The following is a 13,990-nucleotide window of genomic DNA, read 5'->3' on the forward strand; positions in this document are numbered from 1 at the left end:
TTTTTTGAAACCACCAGAGAATCAAAAGCAGGGGCAGAACAAAAAGATGTTTTAAATTTCTCTTAAATAGGAATTAGCAACCTCAATCAAAGCTCTGTTAGACTGCTGAGTATAAGAAAGGACCATCTGAGTGATCTGAGGAGTGAACAGAAAGCAGTGACTACACAGCAATAATTACAGCAAATAAAGATTATTTTAAGGCAGACAAGGGCTAAGATTTCCTTGGCAGTAATAATGACATACAGTGAATTTAAAATCTATTTTATTATAGAGATCAGTTTCTAACAAATGAAAATGTATCATCTGTTCCTTAACTCTGTAAATAATATTAAATTCCTTTGAAACTGGAATCTGCAGGCACAGGTATTCTTTAATCAATACTGTATCTCTAAATAGAAGCCAGACTTCAGGAAGATGGAGCTTTTGATCTTAATACCAGTATCTATATAAGTGGTATAGATGAACAATCACTTTTAAATAATTTCCTTGTGAAAATTCTCTCATTCTTTACCCACTGTTCACAAAGGACTGGTTATGGTCAGTCCTGGGGTTTTACAACTTGAAAACAAATATCCCCAATGCATTATCCTACTCTGATCACAAACATCTGTCAGTACCTCATCTCAGTACCAGAAAATAGGCGCCTAGGACAATAACCACCCTCCTGTCATCTGAATCCACCTAACCTGCTAGCATGTCCTTCAGACAGCAGCCAGTCTGAGGGTCCTTCAGCAGCACATTTACAATGTCAAAAAATTTGTGTTCGTATGCGAGCTTGTAATATAGGTAGACATCTTCACAGTATGTGAGTAACTTCTTCAGGTTTTTCACAGCTGTGTCAGCCAGTTGATGTTGTTTGTATCTAGACGAACATAACATATGGGTTACAATCCTGCATTTGGAGTGAGGCCTGTCACTGACACAGCTATTTAGAGAGGATCCTGGAATTTGAGAAATTATTTAAGACTAGTATTAGGGGGTACTAGATAAACACTGAAATTAAAAATGTTACTTTCATGCTCACCTTATTTGGAGTAAGTGCGGTACTCCCAAGGGGGCCCCTGAGGTTTAGGGTTGTCGGTACCTCAGGCAGGCTGAGTAGCTATCCTCCCATTTTAAATACAGAGCACTGTGAGGACACCGTTATCCATCTGTCTGCATAACTTTGTTAAATGATCTCTTGCTTCTGGGGATTCTTGACATCTGTCATCTCAGGCAGAGGTATCTATAGGCATGTTCTATTTAGCCATAAAATTCTTACCTATGCCTTACTCAAAGCAGAGGCATTTTAATACTTACTTTTTGGAAATCTCTTCAAATATACTAGATCTTAATAGCCTTTGCTGCTTAAATTCTTCCAGGTAATTAAAATCTCCTTTAAGAATCACTCGTTGGTAGAGGATTTCTGCCCAATCGGGAACAAAGTCATAGGCCTCGGCCACAATAGAAGCCTTAAAAGGATAGAGGGGAAGATACTGTTAAGGCCCTATTTGATGTAAAACTGAAGGCAAGCTGTTCTAGAACACAGTACTGTGCATTCGCAGTGAGTGTGGGCATCACCAATTATGCTGATAGGGTCTATGTATTAGCCTTGGGGAAAAGTTTGATGTTCGACATTTCTCTGCCCTTAAACCCCGTCTTGTAGTGTTTTTAATCTTCACAATGCATTAATAAAAACTGCTGAGAAACAGTATTTTTTCCCCCTAACGCAACTGTGTAAGGAACAGGGGAAGGGCTGATTTCCTGGTAACCATTTCTCATTCACGGGCTAAATGCCAGCCTCCCAAAAGCTCTGACTCCTGCTACCCCAGGTGCACCATTCTAGAAGCAGTAGGGCTGGGAGATGTTCAGCCTGCCAGCAGGTCTGCTCCAACCCCAGCTGTGTGAGCAGCAAGGCTGTCTCCCTGTCCCTGGCCTCGTAGAGCAGGAAAAAAGAGCGCAGCGCCTCACCATCCTCCAACCTCTGCCCAAACAATGTACTAATTAACACTGCCATGGAATCAGACAGTTCAAGTTAAAAGCTTAGAACTGCCCTGGTTCTGTCACTAGCCTTGACGCCTCAGGCAAGTCACTTAACCTATGGGCCCCAGGAGAGGGACAGCAGGAGCGGATGCTGGCTAGGTTTCCCTTCCTTGCTTACCTGGTAGAACCGAGGTAGAGCCATGAGACAGTCCATCAGCCGGTGGCGGCCCAGGTTGATGAGCATCGTGTTCTGGCCCGTGTTCAGAAAGTGAATCTGCAGTGTTATCAACTTGGTGAGCCGGTGACAGTGCAGGGCCTGTCGCACACAGGAGTCCTGAGGAACAAAGGTAGAGTAGGCATAGATAGACGGTTGCCATCTCCCCTGCGATTCTTCCAGCAACTGAACTAACCCCTTCTGACCCCAGTAGACCCCTTTACTTGGAAAAGCCCAGGGACAAAATCGTATCCTAAGGCCGCACTGGAATAGGACCTGCTGTTACCTTGGCGTAACTCTCCGCCGCGTCCAGCATCAGGGTCAGGGCTTTCAGCAGCAGCAGCTTCAGGTGCTGCCCATCCTTGAGGCTGTCCTCTGCAGTAGAGAAGGAAACCCACCAGGTGTGTGACTCCCAAGGCCGCTCCCATCCCAGTCAGTGATGTGGGCTGGACTGGAAACGTCCCCGCCCCCGCTCGCACTGGGAGGCAGGTACGACTTGCTCCGGTAAAGGCTACCGGGCTGAGGTGTACACACACTGGTAGGCCTCCTCCAGTTCTCAGAAGTATCAAGGAAGGCTTGCATGGCCTCAGCAGACACACTGCTTCCTGACTGATGACACCCCAGCTGCACAGACTGCAGATGGGGCTGATGCCTTCCACATCCCCTTCTGCCTCCCGCCTGCTCCACGAGTGGCTATGAGCAGCCACAGTGGAGAGTGGTTTCCTGGTCTCCTGCCCCTCCTCAGCCCTTAGAACCTGGGCTGGTGGGTGGCGGGCGGCACTGGCCCGGGAGCATTGCTATGACACATGCTCACCCCAGGGCTGGGACTCGATCAATTTCAGCTGGATGCAGGCAGCCGCCTCATGGTTCTCCCCAATCTCCCGACACATGCTGAAGCACAGAGCGATCATGTTGTGCTTCTCACTGTCCCCAGGGCGGCAACGTTTGATGTAGTCCAGAAGGGCCGTCTTCAGGGTGCCACTCTGCCCAGGAAAAAAACAGGCAGTACCGGGGTCAACCAGTGACTGCAAGGCAGGCATGACCAGCTGAGTCCCTTGGTTCAGAAAGTTCCTTAGAAACTCTCCCCAAAAGAAGATAACCGAAACTAAACACAAGCTGATGCTGCCCGGAGTATAAGAAAACAGGCGCATCCTCTCTGCTGGTGAGAATGTGAATGGTAAAACTGTTGGAAGGGAGGACCTAAAAGATGTGCACATGCGCATTACTCCAGCATGCCACATCGAGGAATCGACCCCTTAAGGAATAAGCAGAAAGAAGTGCTGAGATGCACGTAACAAAGATATTTAATAGCAGACAATCAGAAATCATCCAGATGTCCAAAACCAGGGCTAGGAGAATACCATGTAGCCATTAAAACCAGTGTTGATTTGGAAGATACTCATGACATGCTTATTAAATGAGAAAAGCCAGCTCTTTCATATCTACACAGCATTAGTAAAGTTTTGCTGAAACTATCTAAATATGTATGTATCTGTGTTTGTGGTACCTGTGCAGAGAAAGGGCCTAAACCAAATTGTTAGCAGTGGCTGTCTCCAGATGGTTGATAGATAACAGAGGGCTTTTTTCTGTGGCGTGTTATTTTCCAAGTGTCTTTACACTGAATATGCATTACTTTTGTAATCAGAAAAAAAGTTACTAAAAGAATATTTACATTCAGAAATGAAAATACCTCAAAAACAATCCTGAAAACCCTCTGGGGTATCCTGAAAGTGTGCCTAGGTCCAGGACTCGCTCCTCTCCTGACAGTGGGACTGGGTTGTCCTGAAACTAGCCCAGTACTGGGGAGACTTTTTCTACTTCATCTCTTTAGTCCTTCTGGACTTGAGCCCACATTCCCGGAAGCCAAAAATGTGCCTCGGTTTTTAAGTCTTCAGAGGTACAGTAGGCTGAAGCAATGAATCAGCCAAATGAATGACTTGGAAACAGAAGCTCTGTGACACACCAGATGTCACAGAGCATGCTACCGACAGACAGCCTGAAGGCCTGGCATGTCCACCCTCGGCTTCCAAGCCTCCTCTAGGGTCATCACCACAAATCGCTCTGCAGCCTTCCAGGGCCAGGCCTCAGCATTCACTTCCTAAGGCTTTCTCATGGTTCCCCCCGAAACTCTCCACTTCTGAGCTGCTTAATCCACTTCCACTGACCTCACTGAAGTGGTTCTTGCCCCGCCAGAGCCGGCGTTCAGACAGGTGACCGAGGCTGAGGTGGCAGTGCGCAAACTCGTTTTGTCTGTTACTTAATGTCTGTCGGCATAATCGCTACCTGGCCTGAAGCTAAACTGAAGCTACAGGTTGCAGTGCGTGTCCTAGGGAGTTCATTCCCTCCCTCTAGATGGAGGGCTCCACCCTGGTTAGGATTATTCCTGACAAGTCTGAGACTCTTAAATGTCAATAGTATACACCATCCCGGAGCTCAAAGTACTGTACACCTACCGGATCCAACTTCTTCCTCATCAGTACTTCGAAGTAGTGCTTTTTATGCAGCAGGTCAAATATGTAGGTCATCTCGTTGTACCTTCCGATGCCAGTGAGGAGGCGCACCTGGGAAGGGCAAGGGCTGCCTGTGTCAGCAGCAGCTGGAACTCTCTCAGCCAGCCCACTATTCCCCTCCCGTGTGGCTGCTTCCAGATGCCAAGCTCCAGGGGAGCAGAAGGGCTCATGCCAGGCCGCTGTTCTTCACTCCCTCCTCCCTTCCTGTGGACCCAACAGGGCCCCCTCTGGAGGATTCAGAAAGGCCGGTCACTGGGACACAAGGGGCCACTGCCGCCTTTGCTTTGTGTACATGTGACTGTAAGAGCTGACATGCCACCAGGGGCATGAGTCCTCAGCTCACTTCAGACAGAATGCAAATCTTGTTTTGGGGTGAAATACAGCTGACTCAGCCCTCTAGAAAAACTAACTGCCCTGGCAAGGGGGTGGGCCAGCCCTGGAACATGGCAGGGATCCTTCTGAGGGCTGCTCCTCTGGAACAGTCTCTGACTGTGACAGCAGTCCTAACCTGGAGCAGAGGGCTGAGCCGCCCAGCCAGCCCCCAGTGCGGGAGTCATATCCAGATGGGCACCTGCCCTAAGACCTCACCAGCTCTGGACTGGCTGCCCGCCTATCCATTCTCTCAAAACTTTCCTCAGAAAGGAGGGCAGGGGGTCAGGGGCTTCATACCATCAGCCCGTACTCCTCACTGGGGGCCAAGTGTTTGTCTGTGAGCAGCCGGGCAGCTTGCAGGACCCGGATGATGCCCTCCATGTGGCACGTGAGCGTGAAGCAGTGATGGGCCAGGATCAGCAGCTCCGCAGCTGGGGACATGAGGCGGTGGTTAAGACAAGGCTATGAACCTGGGCAGGAGGGGGAAGGAGCCTATATGGACAGCCCATTGGGAGCAGGCCCCCCACTGGTCCTCTGAGATCCTTGACCTCACCAGCTTTGGAGTAAAATTTGACTATATAAAACTTTAAAAATGGGTATACCCTGGAATCAGGAATTAATCTTAGGGAAATAATCATGGATGGGCATATATACTTGCCCATAAGGATGTCTATCCCAGTGTCTGAAACAGCAGAAAACTGGAAGCCAACTAAAGGTCCGGAATTAGGGTATAAAAATTTTTAATTCTATGAGAAATACCATGTAACCAGTAAGAAAGATATATAGAAGAATACTATCATGGAAAGCATGTTCATAAGGTAATTATAAACAGTCTACACATGCCATTTTTGAAAAACAGAAGCCTATAGACTCGCACAGAAGATCAGAGGGACACATACTACTGACTCCCTAGAACGAACTACAGACTTGTGGAAAGCCAGCAGGCTTCGAGGTCACCGTCTGGGTCCCTCTGCCACGTAACAGCTACAAGTTCCTCAATCTCTCTAAGCTTCAGTTTCCTTCTAAAATGGGGATGGTGATCTCTGCTGTGTGGGGTGATGGAAGAGGAAGAGGAAGCTAACTGCCAAATGTTACCAGGTTGCCCTCTTGTGCACTTTCACAGTTGGGGCTGCTTTTCCATGTATGTTTTTCTACATTTTCTTCAGTGAACTGCTGGCTCTCCACTAAGAACTTACACACCCCAGTGGGGATCCAGAGCAGGAACAAGGATCCAAACAGTGTTTTGGAAAGGCTAACGCCAGAAGACTTCTTGGAGACCTCCCTGGGCCTCCAATATAGAAGAAAACAGCCAAGAACTTACTGCAAGACAGTTCCCCGTGGGGAACAGAGGAAATCTTGTCCAACAGCTTCATGCCTATCAACGTGCGATCTTGACACAGAGTGGTCAGCTGAAGAAATGTCTGGCTTTCCTCTGCTGGAGCGAACATCTGCTTCTGTCCTGTACGTAGAGAAAGACGGGGAAAAACATGCGGCTTTAACCTTGCAAGCTGAGAGCAAGGTCAGAGTCCCTGGCTAAGAGGCCCACTCTGCCCAGGCCTGGGCGCTGGAAGGGGACATCAAAGGAGCCCCCAGGACAGCTCCCTGCTCTGCTGAGTCACATTCCTTGGCCTGGTGTCCCCTCAAAGGTCAGCAGTAGCTCACCAGCTCAGAGAAGGGCAAGGCTGCTCTAAGGGTTAATCCTAAAACAATCCACGAAAAGCAACAACATAAATGCCACGTGTTCTCCCGGCAAGTGCAACCTGGCAACGTCAGAGGGCAAGCATAAGGGGAGGCATAAGGGCGGAGCACCCACGTCCTTACTGCTGGGACTTGAGAATGTGCTCTCGGGGGCTGGGGAGGCCTGTCTGGTGGGGTACCTGTTCCCTCTGACGGAGTCAGTAGCTCTCGGGTCACCTCTTCAGCCACAAGTTCAGCCACGGTATCTGGCTCGAGGCCCTGGGTGCTGATGAAAGCCTGGGCGCGCCTGCATCGGTCCGGCTGCCGAGAGGCCAAGATAGCCCGGAGCATGGTCTCACCATCCTGAGTGGCCACATCTGTGTAGGAACAGCCCAACTCCTGAGAGGAAGGCAAAGTTGGTCAAAGATCCTGTTAGGAGCCAGGAAAAAGCTAGCAAAAGACAGCCCTTTCTGAAACCCCACATGGGCTAACTCTATGGTTTGCTGAGCTTAGAGATCTTGCACCCCAAGCAGAAACCTCAGAAGCAGCCAACACCATTTTCTAGCCCTTTCTTTGACTTCACCAATGAGCTGGAGCCAAGTCTTGAAGGCTTGTCTTCAGAAGCCATCAGGTGACTTACATCCTGTTGAACACTGAGCTTTCTAAATGTTATGACATGCAAGAAAGTTGGATAAAAAGGCGGGGCGCCTGGGTGGCTCAGTGGGTTAGGCCGCTGCCTTCGGCTCGGGTCATGATCTCAGGGTCCTGAGATCGAGTCCCGCATCGGGCTCTCTGCTCAGCAGGGAGCCTGCTTCCTCCTCTCTCTCTCTCTGCCTGCCTATCTGCCTACTTGTGATCTCTCTCTGTCAAATAAATAAATAAAATCTTTAAAAAAAAAAAAAAAGTTGGATAAAAAGGCAAGAGGCCACCTTCTACTCTTCCCACAGCAGTAGCAAAACCCTCCGTCTCCAGAGAAGCCCTTCCAAAGAAGGGCTTTAGTGCTTGGCATTGTGTCCCTTGTGCTCTTCTGCTTCTGAGAGTGTATTGTTTTTGCCCCTTAATCAGTACAAAGTCACAGACAATTCTCAGCTGCTTGGGTTCCTGTTTTTATAGTCCTCACATTCCATTTTGTTGTATTTTTCCAACTCATTTCGGCTTCTCCCCTGTGGAAATCCCCCAACAATCCTGAAACCAACCAAGATAGCACGGCCAGAAGGGACCTTTAGGGTTAGGTCATGTACAGATGGAGAACCAGGAACCCAGAGGTGTGGAATGCCTTGCCCTCGCTCTGGCTGGATGGGCCACAGCCAGGACTCAAAAGGCCCGGCTGGCCTGGCATCTGCCCCGTATTCCCAGGGATGCGTTTACAGGGGCCAACATCCCCATGAGTCATCTGCTCCCTTATCATGATTATCATGTGAAAGGCCAAGTTGGCAGCATCCAAAATCTACCTCCAACTTCCTGCTCCCCTCCTCCCGCCCCACCACCGGAGCACGTACCTTGGCAAGTTCATACAGACAGAGGACCTGCCGGCAGTAGTTCTTCCCATGGAGGCATTTGCTTGTCAGAGTTTCCAGATTTGTCACCACTTCATCACTGGGGGGCAGCATCACAAACGACTGACTATCCAAACTCGAAGCTGGAAGCAGATACAGATCTGAGAAGGGGCTTAAAGCTGCCAAGTGGAGGTCTCCTCCTAACGCCCATGATACCACCTCTCCGCTCACAGCTTCTTTCATTGCATCCCTGTGACCCTCCCTGGGTCTGGGACCACTTCTGACTGGGCCCATATCCCACTTGAGCTTATTTCATCGCCATCTTTGAGGGGATCCCAGCCTGGGAGCCTCACAGGCTACTAGACTCCAAGCCACCTAATGAAAACACTAGATCATCACCAAAGATGTCTGCTAAACTCTCTTCCACACACCCTCCCCCTTTTCTCTAATATCACATAAGTCACCAGGTCTAGCTGACTGTGTCTCCAAAACATGTCCCCGGTCACAGGCTCCCTTACGGTCTTCATGACCCTGAGTGTGAGAGGCTGCTACAGGGTCCTGCTGCCGGCTGCGCCTCCCCACATCAATCTCCCACAGATCCAGGAGAGTCTTTCCAAAATGCCCATCACAAAAACCAAGGCTCATCTGGATAGAAGCCTGAAAGGCATGATAAAAAAACTAAAATCCATTCCAGATTTTTGAAAAGAAACAAAAAGAGCTTTTAGCTGAAAATAGAAGAAAATGGTCTGAATTTGAGAAAGTGTTCCTATTAGGGGAAAAAGTATTAAAGAGTATTTAGGTCACACTGTTCCTTGTAACAAAAACACAATTGAAAAATTTAAGTATCGGGCGCCTGGGTGGCTCAGTGGGTTAAGCCGCTGCCTTCGGCTCAGGTCATGATCTCAGGGTCCTGGGATCGAGACACCGCATCGGGCTCTCTGCTCAGCAGGGAGCCTGCTTCCTCCTCTCTCTCTGCCTGCCTTTCTGCCTACTTGTGATCTCTCTGTCAAATAAATAAATAAAATCTTAAAAAAAAATTTAAGTATGTACCAATAAAGTACTGTTAAATAATAAAAGTTTAAGTAAAATTATAATTTAAGTGTATATCAATATACAGCATTAAATAGTATATCCATACAGAATACTCTGCAGCCATTAAAAAGAATGAGGTCAATACATGTACACTGACAGGAAAAAAATGTAGAACTTAAGTTTCTTAAGTTAAACTTAAGTTAATGATATAACTTAAGTTTTGTAAAAAAAAATAAATGGGGTGTATGTGTGCACATAACATGTGTAAACCCACACAGAGAAAACAACACATCCCAAGTGAGTAAAAGACATTATTCTGGGGAACTTGGTGGGGGTGGTAGATGGCTACTGGGAGAATGATTTTCACTTTGTACTTTATGCACTTCCTTACTGTGATCTGTTACACTAAGCATGGAATACTTTTGCATTTAAGATATTACACATTTTAAAATATGCTTTAAAGACCAAAAAGTAAGTAAGTAACAACTAAGACCGGGTAATTCCCTGCTTAAAGTCCTTCACTGGGGTTCCAGATGGAGGGCCAGTAGAGGCAGTTCACCGCACCCGGTCTCACCAACCGAACTCAGTGTAAATTCCAGCACACAGCAGGATGCATGAAATGACGCAAATGATCATCTTTTCCCCTCTAGTAACCTCTAGCCTGAATGCAATGCTGCCTGAAACCCAAAACTAAGCGCTAACTCTGGCAGAGAGAGAGCACGCACTCCACAATCACAGTCAGGGAACAGGAGAGGGAGCTCCTACGGGCTTTCTCCTCTCCGCTCCCCAGCAGCCCCGGGGCTATGGTGGGAGGGGCTGCAGCAGCAGCTGCTAAGATCCCAAACTCAGAGCCTAATCTTATTTTTAGATTCGGCTGCTCTGGGCCCCAGACGATGCAGTGAACCCGTGTTTCCTTTCGCATTATCCTCCTGTCTGCTGGCCCAGGATACAAGTGTGGTCAGGGGCGTGCTAACAGAACGAGGGAGCTAGAACTCCAGCTTTGGGCCATAAGATGACAAAGGGAAGCCTCAGGGAGCAAGGAAATACCTGGGAGAGAGATTCAGAAAGCCACACAATAAAGCTGTTTGTCAATTCCAGGGCTCACACCTGGGCTTTGCATCTGGAGATCTGCTCCCTGTCAGTGTAGCAAGACCCTGAGAGCTGAATTCACAGACCACCACCCAGGCTGAGGACTGACCCCAGGATGCCGCATATATATACGCGCCACAGATCTGAACAGCACCACAAAGAGGCTGGAAGCCCAACTGATAGTAGAACCACAGGCAAAAGAAAGTAGGTTGGAACTTGCAGCCCAAACCTAACCAGGTCAACTATCTGCTGAAAAATTTTTGAAAGATTAAAAATTTTAAAAATCACCATTCCCCGTAAGATTTAAACAAGCACCCAGAATCTCATAACATACTTTCCAAAATTACTCAACATACAAAAATCCTGCAGTAAAACCTCAATTCATAGGAGAAAAGACAATCAACAGATGACACCTAGTACTAAAATGACATAGATGGGAGTGCCTGGGTGGCTGTCATTGGGCCTCTGCCTTCAGATGGGTCATGATTGGGCTCCCCGCTCAGCAGGAAGCCTGCTTCTCACTCACCCACTCCCCCTGCCTGTGTTTCCTTCTTACTGTCTCTCTCCTTATCAAGTAAATAAATAAAACCTTAAAAAATAAATAAAATGAATAAACGTTGAAGTTACCTGATAGTTTAAAGCAGCTATTATACAAAGTGTTACAACAATTATAAATGTTCTGGAGACAGACTGAAAAACAAAAAGTCTCAAAGAAACAGAAGGTATAAAGAAGAAAATGGAAATTTTGGAAGTGAAAAATAACTGAAATTTTAAAATCACAGAAATAAACTCAACAGCAGCATGCAAATACCAGAGGAAAGAGTTACTGAAACTGAAGATGGACAAACAGAAATTATCCAATCTGGGGGAAAAAAAATTCCAATCTCAACAAGAAAGAGAAAAAAAAAATTGGAAAAAAAAAAAAAAAAACCAGAGTAAAGTCTAAAGGACTTGTAAGACAGCAGAAATAAGAGTTCTGTGATTTGCATCACTGACGTCCCAGAAGGGAAAGACTACGAGTATAGTGCTGAAAAAGTCTTTGAAAACATAATGTCTGAAAACTACTTAAATTTGATGAAACATATAAACGCAATCATTCAAGAATGTTCAGTGAACCCCAAACAGGATAAACTCAAAGAAATACATACCCCTCATGTAAAATCAAACTGCTGAAGATTAAACATAGAAAAAAATCTTGAAAGCAACCAGAGAAAAATGCATTATCTATAGGGGGATAATTCAAATGACTGCAGATTATTCATCAGATACCATGGAGATCAAAAGTTGTACAACATTTTTAAGCACTGAAAAAAAATTATGAATTTTCTATATCCAGCAAAAGTCATCCTCCAGGAATGAAGGTGAAACAGACATTCTCAGATGAAGCTAAACAATGAAGAAAAACTAAGAGAATGTGTTACCAGCAGACAACTAGAATCACTAAAGGAATCACTAAAGGAGAATCACTAAAGGAAGTCCTTCAGACAGAGGGAAGAGAAACTAGAAGGAAACTTGGAACAACAGGAATGAAGGAAAAGCAAAATAAATTGTAAATTTCTGAGTAAATATAATTATTCTCCTCTTGAGTTTTTAAAAATATGTTTTTAGGTTGAAAGTAAAAATTCTAGCACTGTTTTATGGGGATTTCAATGTTATGTAGATGTAATATAATAAGACAAGTAGGGGCACCTGGGTGGCTCAGTTGGCTAAGCGATGGGGACTCTAAGTTTCAGCTCAGGTCATGATCTCAGGGTCCCTCTCAGATTCTCCTAGCTTGGCTCAGACTCTGCTTGAGATTCTCTGCCCCTCCCTCCGCCCCCACTCCCCCATAGCTTGTACACAGGTGCATGTGCTCTCAAAATAAAAAGAAAAGAAAAGTAAGACATAAAGGTAAAGAAGTGACTTTATAGGTGGTAAGGTTTCTACATTCCAGCTGAGGTAGTAAAATACTGATTTTAAGTACACTGTAAAAAATGTTTAATGTAATCCACAAACCAACCAACGAAAAACCTATGCAAAGCTACATAGTCAAAATTAGAATAAATTAAAATGGAAGACTAAAAAATGTTCAAATAACCCAAAGGCAGGAAAAAATGTTTCTTCAAAAACCACAAACTCTTCAAAGGTGAAAAAGATAACCTAATTAGTTGTATAACTAAGAAAGAAATTAAATTTGTAGTTTAAAGTCTTAAAGTGGGGCACATGGGTGGCTCAGTGGGTTAGACTCTGCCTTTGGCTCAGGTCATGATCCCAGGGTCCTGGGATTGAGTCCCGCATCGGGCTCTCTGCTCAGCAGGGAGCCTGCTTTCCTTCCTCTCTCTCTGTCTGCCTCTTTGTCTACCTGTGATCTCTGTCAAATAAATAGATAAAATCTTAAAAAAAAATTATTTATAAGAAATAAAAAAAGTCTTCCAAACCATAAATCTCCAGGTTCAGATGGTTTTACTAGTAAATTCTACTGACTACCTGAAGAGGAACTAACATCAATTCCATTACAATGTCTTCCAAAGGGAGAAAAAACAAAACAGAAGAGGAAGGTGTGCTTTCCAACTCATGAAACCAGCATTACCCAGATACATAAACCAGACAAAGCGTACCCCCCAAAAAAGTACAGGTCAATATTCCTCATGAATATAAATGTAAACATTTTCAAAGTAGAAAAGTGATTATAATAATGTATCTAAAAGTTGTAATGCACTATGACTAAGTGGGATTTATCTTGGGAAGGAAAAGCTCGTTTAATATTTTAAGATTAATGTAATCTACCTAATGTAATCAATAGTCTAAAGAAAAAACCTGATATAATCATATCAATAGATGCAGAAAAAAATGACAAAATTCAATATTGATTCATGATAAAAAGACTCTCACAAACTAGTGATAGAAGGGAACTTCCTCAACATGACAAAGATTATCTTCAAAAAACCTATAGCTGGGGCTCCTGGGTGGCTCAGTGGGTTGGGGCCTCTGACTTCGGCTCGGGTCATGATCCCAGGGTTCTGGGATCGAGCCCCGTGTCGGGCTTTCTGCTTGGCAGGGAGCCTGCTTCCCCTTCTCCTCTCTCTCTCTGCCTGCGTCTCCACCTAGTTGTGATTTCTGTCAAATAAATAAATAAAATCTTTAAAAAAAAACACAAAATCTATAGCTAATATCATACTTAACTATGAAAGACTGAATGCTTTCAAAGACAGTCTCTTTAACAAATGGTGCTGGGAAAACTGGACAGCTACATGGGTAAGAATGAAACTGGATCCTTTCTTACACCACACACACACACACACACACACACACACACAAAATTCACAATGGATTAGAGATCTAAATGTGAGATCTGAAACCATAAAATTCTTAGAAGAAAACATAGGCAGCAATCTCTCTGATAGCTGTAGAAATATTTTTCTACATGTCTCCTCAGGCAAGCGAGAAAAAGCAAAATTAAATTATTGAGAATACACTAAAATAAGAAGCTTTTACGCAGCAAATGAAACCATCAACAAAACAAAATACAGACTACTGAATGGGACAAGATATTTGGAAATACGTAGCTGATAAGGGGTTAATACATACAGAACTTCTATAACTCAACACCAAAAACCCCACAAATAATCCAACTAAAAAATTACAAGACATGAATAGAC

The 13,990-nt window shown here is 45.3% G+C and overlaps 1 protein-coding gene across 1 annotated transcript in view; it reads right to left on the reverse strand.

The window, feature by feature from the left end:
* Nucleotides 1-245: 245 nt before the first annotated feature.
* The window catches only part of SPG11 (SPG11 vesicle trafficking associated, spatacsin), an 84,927-nt gene continuing 71,182 nt past the window's right edge, over nucleotides 246-13,990 (reverse strand). Inside the window, exons 31-40 of the mRNA XM_059181403.1 lie at nucleotides 8,235-8,374; nucleotides 6,936-7,134; nucleotides 6,380-6,517; nucleotides 5,356-5,489; nucleotides 4,630-4,737; nucleotides 2,991-3,159; nucleotides 2,463-2,551; nucleotides 2,141-2,296; nucleotides 1,300-1,451; nucleotides 246-862 (exon numbers count right to left, since the gene is read on the reverse strand). Coding sequence (XP_059037386.1) covers nucleotides 682-862; nucleotides 1,300-1,451; nucleotides 2,141-2,296; nucleotides 2,463-2,551; nucleotides 2,991-3,159; nucleotides 4,630-4,737; nucleotides 5,356-5,489; nucleotides 6,380-6,517; nucleotides 6,936-7,134; nucleotides 8,235-8,374 — 1,466 coding nt within the window. The 3' untranslated portion in view covers nucleotides 246-681. The remainder of the gene's footprint in view (nucleotides 863-1,299; nucleotides 1,452-2,140; nucleotides 2,297-2,462; nucleotides 2,552-2,990; nucleotides 3,160-4,629; nucleotides 4,738-5,355; nucleotides 5,490-6,379; nucleotides 6,518-6,935; nucleotides 7,135-8,234; nucleotides 8,375-13,990) is intronic.

Source organism: Mustela lutreola, chromosome 7 (genome assembly GCF_030435805.1).
Source record: "Mustela lutreola isolate mMusLut2 chromosome 7, mMusLut2.pri, whole genome shotgun sequence".
In the NCBI taxonomy this organism is placed as follows: Eukaryota; Metazoa; Chordata; class Mammalia; order Carnivora; family Mustelidae; genus Mustela; species Mustela lutreola.